At 33.8% G+C, this 8054-nt stretch overlaps 1 protein-coding gene across 1 annotated transcript in view; it reads right to left on the bottom strand.

Moving 5' to 3' along the window:
• Positions 1 to 880: 880 nt before the first annotated feature.
• SMU1 (SMU1 DNA replication regulator and spliceosomal factor) overlaps positions 881 to 8054 on the bottom strand; it is a 28863-nt gene continuing 21689 nt past the window's right edge. The window contains exons 10-12 of the mRNA XM_051995479.1: positions 6420 to 6587; positions 4916 to 5068; positions 881 to 1422 (exon numbers count right to left, since the gene is read on the bottom strand). Coding sequence (XP_051851439.1) covers positions 1324 to 1422; positions 4916 to 5068; positions 6420 to 6587 — 420 coding nt within the window. The 3' untranslated portion in view covers positions 881 to 1323. The remainder of the gene's footprint in view (positions 1423 to 4915; positions 5069 to 6419; positions 6588 to 8054) is intronic.

The following is an 8054-nucleotide window of genomic DNA, read 5'->3' as shown; positions in this document are numbered from 1 at the left end:
AATACATAGCCCTCAGGCTGCATATTGTCCACAACACTCCGAAGTACAGCCCAACCCAGATTGAAATAAAATGGAGACATATTTAATAGAATTTCTTAGACAATATGCGGCTTTGCAGGGATCTCCTGTATAGTTTAGCAGCCCCCATTTCTATTTGAGCTTGATACCAGTTTTAGAGCATCTCTTCTCCTCTGGGTTCCTGGGTCCACTCTCTCCACAGTCCTTAGTTTAGTTTTCTGTCTTCACAGATCTGAGGTGCTGGCTCTAGTGCTGGTTTTGTTAGTGAATGTGGTTTTCATCATAAGCCATGAAAAGGAGTAATGACGACTAGTGAGAGACAGAAGGAAATGTCAAAGGATCTTCAAATACATGGAAGTTATAAAAGGTACATTGGTAGAAGGAAATTCCCTATACCAATAACATTACAATCTCCTTTCTCTATGTGAGGGGTCCTCAAACTTTTTAAATAGGGGGCCAGTTCACTCTCCCTCAGACTGTTGGAGGACCGGACTATAGTAAAAACAAAAACTTTATTTTGTGGGCTTTTAAATAAACTTCTTAGCCCTGGATGAGGGGGATAAACATCCTCAGCTGCTGCATTTGGCCCGCGGGCCGTAGTTTGAAGACCCCTACTCCATGTATTCAAATCCTGCTTCTGACACTGTATGACCAGGGACAAATTCCTTCTGCTTTCTAAGTCTCAGTTTTTTCATGTGTAGAGAAAATGCATATATGACATTGTGCAAACTTTAATGTCCTAAAATTTTAAGCTGTAGTATTACCTGATGTCACTGTAAATGTCAGGGAAACATGTCTAAAGGAAGCACTTATCAGAGCAATCAATAAAATCATTTTCTGGGAAATGTTCACATCAAAAGTGTCCTTTTGCAGGTGGTAAATTTTATTCTATCAAAGCATTTCAAAGAAACAAAAACTGAAAATGGTTAATTAACAATGATGAAAAATCAGAGCTCACTCATTATTTACAAGTTTCCCTTTGGAAAGCACATATTAACTAGCATTACAAATAATCAAAAGGAGTGGAACCTGTTATAGCAATGACATTGTTTCACTCTTTAGGTACAGGATTACTGAAAACATATTATCCACTAAGTATCTGCTTCTTTAGAAGCAGATCAGCTAATATTTTAAAAAATATACAAAAAAGGGTAACTTCTACTTAAATGAGAAATTTAGCAAAAATTACTCTCGTAGCATATTTAGGCAATTTCCCCCCTTAAAAAATTAAAACAAAAAAAGTAACATGTAAATGTTTCCATTTAAGTTGCATACTCTCAGGCTAATAAAAATGAAATCATGAAATTAGGGTTTCCAGAGCTTTAAGAGCCCATCTTCACTGTAGGTAGCAATCAGATTCTGATGGGGATGGTGAGCAATGCCAATCACATCCTTTTCGTGAACCTAGAACAAAACGAAATCCAAATGTTAAGACTAGTCAATTTAAACGAATAATATGAATTCCTTATTGTTGCTTCACTTAGTTTTCTCTTGAAGAAGAATCTATGTGGTCAGTCATTATTCCTTCATATTTCTAGGAAACATTATTCTTATTCTACCATAGGAAGAGACTGATGCCCAAAATATAGTGTTTCACAAAATAATGAATTAATGTTCCTCATATGGCATTAAGACATGAAAGCCATGAAAAAGGAAAAAGAACTAGAGGAAACCATTTAATGTGTGTAAGCCTCTTTCATCTCAAACACTCCTGTCTGGAACAATATTAGGACTCAACTTTATAATTCTTATTAAATGTAAACAAACTTTTTGAGTTCATGTTTTTACTTTATTTTTAATTTAAAGTCCAGGCCTGTGATTTAAATGACATAGAGTTTATTGTAGTCTAATTTAGTTCAGGATTTGGTCTCTAAAAAGGGAAAATTCAATTTCAAAGGATTATTAAGTCCTTTAAGAATGGGGCAGCTAGGTGGGGCAGTGGATAGAGCCCTGGTTCTGGAGTCAGGAGGACACAAGTTCAAATCCAACCTCAGAAACTTAACCTAGTCAAGTCACTCAATCCCAATTATTTCACAAAAGATGACAAAAAGATTTAAAAGATTAAATTATTTAAGTATGTTCTTTTCTCTTTCATGGCATGCCACTGAAGATGTAAAATGTTCCTGCTTTCCCTTCATCATCATCCCATCATCAAGTCTGAGTGATAGAAACCCAAATTCCAGAACTTCAGGGTGGTTTGGGGACAAGAAGATAAACTCTTCTTGACTGTGGGTGTAGAGTGGGACGAGAAGAAGATTTGTAGCTACAAAGCAAAGCTTATTTTTCAGTGTAAGAATGAGAGGCAGGGTTTTAAAGAAAAAAGAATATTGGGTTTGGAGTCAAAAGGATCTTGGTATATAAATCCCACCTCCCTGGTGGAATCTTTCATACAGCAAAGGGTTAAATCTATTATACTCCAAAGGAATGGGGATGAAGATTGATGGGAGTTGTTTGAGGTGTCACTAAAATAATATGGCATAATAGAAAGAGCCTAGGATTACATTTTTTTTTTTTAAAGAAGAAGAAAGTGCTAGTCTAATAATGCTAGTACTAATCAAAAGACTTAGGCTTTTGTCCCAGAATTGCTGCTTAACTAGCTGTGGGATCTTGGGTAAGTTATCTCTTTGAGATTCAGGTTCTTTATCTTTTAAATGGAATAATAATATTGTACTATTTACCTCAGAGGGTTTATTGTGGAGAGCAAATAAAATAATGGGTATGAAATACCTTGCAATTAAGTATTTTACATGTTTTAGGGATGATTTGTAATCATACCAGTCTAGTATATGGAACAATATTTTACAGTTAACAAAGTGCTTTCCCGCATATAATTCTTATTTAATCTCAGAACTCAGTGATGCAGGTGAGGTAGACACTCCCACCTGTCAGCTTGAGGTTCTCTAGATCCTACACCTGCTTTTTCCTTTAAACCATACACATCAAAGTACACAAGCAATGTGTTAACAGAAACAAAGTAAGTCTTTCTGAAGAAAGTTCAAAGGTTTTAGAGTTCAAAAGTTTAAAGTTTTAAAATATAAAAATTCTGGTAAAGTACAATATAAAAATAAAATACAATATAAAATGCTAGCAAACTACAATTGCTGACACACTTTCTTTTTCTCTCCCAGTTTTGTCACTGATCTCACATCAGATCATGCTTGAAGTCATGACTGAACTAAACATAGGTATTATTTACATAGTGAATCTACAAACATAACTCCTTTATATAGCACAGTGAACCTACTTCCAGAGCTAAATGACCTTCTGTGTTGCATATTTCTTATGATTCCACCAAAACTAATATCCATTTAAAAATAATTCTAGAAATGATAAGCTAATTTAAATTATATGTAGAAGCACAGACCTTTTAAAGTGGCCATCTAGTTCAATCCTCTCATTTTAAAAGCCAAAAAGTAAAGTTGAGGGGTACAAGACAAGAGTTGAGAAGTGAACCCAGGAGCTTATTCCATTTCCTGTCCTACTTTTTTTACACTTAAACTGCTTTGTACTGGCTTCTGCAAAATCAGCACTCATTTATTGGACACTAAAACCTATTTGACAGTGATATGATACTTTAGTTTGATGATTCCTCTTATAAAACAAATTCTAGAATGTTACTTATATACATATTAGAGGGTAAAGGCAATATGGTCATGACATATCACCCTCTGAACTGCCAGACTTCATTTGGCTCATGAGGTTAACATTTCCCTTTTTCATTACTACATGTGTATTTATTTCTTCTGCTTCTGCTGATTTTTGTCAGGAAGAGTAAATTATTTCAACAGATTTTTTTAAAAAAACTTTTTTGGTATCATGGAGTCTTTGGTAATCTGAGAAATGCCTACTGATGTCTTCTTACAATGATGTTTTTAATGCATGCATACACAAGAATACAAAAGAAAGGAAATCAATTATATGGAAACAGCTATCAAAATATATAAAAGTTCACAGATCCCAAGTGGAGAATCTCTGTAATTACAAGGATACTGGCCAAGTGTAAAGGAAAAATTCCAAAAATGTATATTTAAAAAGTAACTTAATTCATTTTGGTTTGAAATTTCAGACTTTTTTTAATCTTTCAAAAGCATTTTGTTTATATATATATATATATATATATATATATATATATATATATATTTTAACACTGCTGTTATTTCACACTATTTCCATTCTTCCAAAGAACTCTCCTTTATAAAACATTTTTTATACACTAAAAATTTTTTCTTTTTTTAAATTAAAGCTTTCTATTTTCAAAACATAATGAATGCATAGATAATTTTCAACATTAACCCTTGCAAAACCTTATGTTCCAAAATTTTTTCTCTCTCTTCCCCACATCTTCTCCCCTAGACAGCAAGTAATCTAATACATACATACACACACACACACACACACACACACACACACACATTCTTAAGCAAAATAAATGAAAAACAATGACCATGTTTAGAACTTTTCTTGAAGAACATATTGAATCTATTATTTTTTGTTTTAAGATTTCATGATGACTTTTGGCTCAAACCATAAAAGGGCTTACTTGATTTTTCTAGACAAGAGTTAGACAATCCATAAAGTTCCTTCTGAACTAGAAGTTTTTGCCCTGCAAGTTTTTAAAGGTGACATGACCCTATAGTATTAGCAGTTAAGCTACAGTTTAATGATGCTCTAATATATTATATATTTGTGATACAAATATATTTAAAAAGGTAATGTTGAGGATACCCTAAGCTGTTTGGTTCTATTATTCATCTATTCAATAATGACATATAACCTTTGATTCATTATTGTAATGGAAGCATTCTACTTAGGGAAAAATTCAAGAATTTCAGAGCTACAGATGGACAAGAGCCTTGCTATAACTCCTTCAGATAGCCAAAGAAGTTATTATACTTACTGTCAAAGTTCGTTCTAGTTTGCCAGTTACTGTGCTAAAACAGTATAGCACAAAATCTTCACCCACACAGTAGATCCATTCACCACGTGGTGAAAGGGCACAGCAGACGAAATCACCACCTTCTCTCTTACCAGAGCTGAAACTTCTGACAATCTACAATCAGTGAAAAACCATGTATTAAGAACCCAGTATAGACTTGTGCTAGGTACTATGCAATCAAAATGAAACATATTCAGCACTCCTCCAACAAACAAAACAAAAAAAAGTCTGTGACATGAACATTTTATTGTGCATTTATGAAGTATGTAGAATAAGATCAATAATCCTTCATAATCTCTCTAAATTGGTAGTCTGAATTAGCCCGATTTACTTGAAAGAATATAATTCAAAGACATAGACAAAGAGAGCTTAGAATAAACTGAGCCCAATATGTAGATCCCAGTTTAAATTCAATTTGTGAGTAAATCCTATGATTTAGTCTACTAAGCTCTGTTATTTCTGTGAATGATTAAAGCTTTTAAATTAATAAACTACTGGAACAAAGTCAAGTTTTACTTAAAAATGTTAATTAAAACAATATTAATTTAATCATTTATAACCTGATGACAGCTGGCATTTAAAAACAGAAGTCAGGACACTCATTAAGTCACTAAATCTCAGTTCCCCGGCAACTCTGTAAGACTGTTATAAAGAAGATGCTAATCGTAATGGCAGAGGAAATTTCTATATAGAGCACTACAAAAATCAATTACCATAGAAACAATCAACTGAAAGAAATGTGTTATCTTTGCCTTGCTAGCTTATGTTATTTTAGGTTAAGAGCTATTTTATTTAGTGGGAAATTTCTCTCTAAGTTTTTACATAATGATTTTTCTATAAACACCAAAATTGAACAGAGAAATACGTGACAAAAACTGCTAAGCTTAACTAAAGCATGAAGATAGCAAATCAGGTTAGGGGAGCTACATTATGTTGAATATATAATAAGTTACAATTCTAGTATTTAGGTTTAGTATTTGCTTGGTAACTTTTGCAAATAAATTCCAAGATCCCAGGTTCTTCAACTGTGGTTTGTGACCCTATATGGGGTCTTGTAACTGAATGTGGGGAGTCATGAAATATGATTATAGTAAATGTTTGATTTATATATCTGTTTTATAAAACTATATACTCGAGATCATATAAAAATTTCTTGGGCAAAAATGAGTTGTGATGAAAAAAGTTTAAGAAGCCTGGACTATATATAACAATAGAGGAAGGCATATAACATAGTGGGACAAAGAAACACAAAAGCTATGGGGAAACTTTTAAAGAAATGCTTTATAAATTTAAGGAATTTAATATATATATATAGAGATATATATGATGGGAAAAGAACATTACCAAAGAAAGGACAAAGAGAAATTTTTTTTAGCATAAGCTTGCATGAAATGACAAATCACAAAATTTACTGTTTGAAGGAGCCAGTATTGTTTGACTGCTACTATATTTTCTCATCACTTACCTGGCCTTGCATGTTCATGATGACCACTGTATTTGATCTGTTACACACAACAAAATGCTCAGGATTTTTAGGAAGAAGGACAACACTGTTGACTGTGATATCTGTACCTGCAGTGCTGCCAAGAGATTTGAAAGTATTTGAACATTCGGTGGTCTTCATATTCCAAATCTATCAAAACAAGAAACACAGGAAAGTAAATGAAAACAAATTCATTTCTTCTATTGTAGGACTAAAAATCTATTAAAAAAAAAAAAAGGCCAGCTTAAGCAATACAAACAAAAAAACGAGAAGCTTTTTTATGGTAACTTGATTTATTATGCGATTGCTCAATAAGTATCTGTTCATTATTATCTACTGCTTCTTCCTCTTGCTTCTTGTTTGGTGTTTACAACAGACAGCTAGAGAGGGATGTGAGACACTATTTTCCTCAATTTTTAGTCACTAAAACAGAAATGATGGCAGCTTAGCTAAAATCATTCTTGTATGATACTCTACCAAAAGGACACTTAATGGTGGACCTCTCTGTCTTAACTCTTTGCACTTCCTTCAATGCTTTATGAATCATGTACTTAACAGAATGTTGAGAGTTGATAGAGGTCCAGAGAGTTGGGAGATCAGAAATTATATATTCCAAATCCTTTATTTTACAGACTAGGAAACTGAAATGCTGAATAGTAAGTGATTTGTCAAAAGTCACAAAAATTAAAATGAGAGGTAGAGCTGAGAGTTGAACTTGGATTCTTTGGTTCCAAATCAAGTATTTTTGTCATTCTTTCATGGCCAGAGGCTACTTAAACTGGACCCTGATAGCTACGGTTCTATAGATAGATTGGTTAGAAAAGGCCAATCTTTTTTGTAGAATTTCCATTTCTCTATTTCTTCTTGAAAAATTCTAAATGAAAGGCTCTGAGAAACAAGGGGAACCTTGCTATGTCAGTGAGGACCAGTCCTGAGCTGTGACCTCAGTTTATTAGTAACCAGCAGAGTTGAGAAGTCTTGGGTTTTATTTTTTCTGGGTCTAGTAAGGACTAGCGACTTAAAAGTGAGCTCCTGTCATATTCAGCTACATATCAGGAGCTCTATCTACTAATAGGTTAGTTCTATAACTATCTTGGGAAGGCTGAGCTAATAAAGACATCATCACCATAGTAATATTTCACTACTTCCTCTGCTTTCTTTTTGGATTTACGATTATCCTGAACCACAGCCCTAGGTAAAGAACCAGCATCTAAAAAATAAGAAAGGAGAAGCCAACTAGATAACACAAAACTGAAAAAGATCCTTCATTCCCTGCTTAAATCCTTGGGGGAGGAGCAAGGGAGAGGGGGGAGAGGGAAAGGGGAAAAGGGAGAAGCAGGGGGAAAGGGGAGGGAGAGAGGGAAAATAAATCTGCCTGAGGGCAGCTCATTGCATAGGATAGAGCTGTTTCTAAGTTTTTTTTTTTCCAGAAGAAATTTATTCCTCGCCCCCTCCCCTCCCCACCATTTTCTAATACTATTTTTGTGGTATGTGATTATGATGGAATATTATTATTCTATGAGAAATGAGGAGCAGGATGCTCTCAGAAAATAAATCTGGAAAGTCATCCATCAACTCAAGGAAAGTAAAATGTACTGTACACAAAGGATTAGCATG

The sequence above is a fragment of the Antechinus flavipes genome, chromosome 1 (assembly GCF_016432865.1).
Source record: "Antechinus flavipes isolate AdamAnt ecotype Samford, QLD, Australia chromosome 1, AdamAnt_v2, whole genome shotgun sequence".
Taxonomy (NCBI): Eukaryota; Metazoa; Chordata; class Mammalia; order Dasyuromorphia; family Dasyuridae; genus Antechinus; species Antechinus flavipes.
This window is presented reverse-complemented; position numbering and strand designations above follow the sequence as displayed.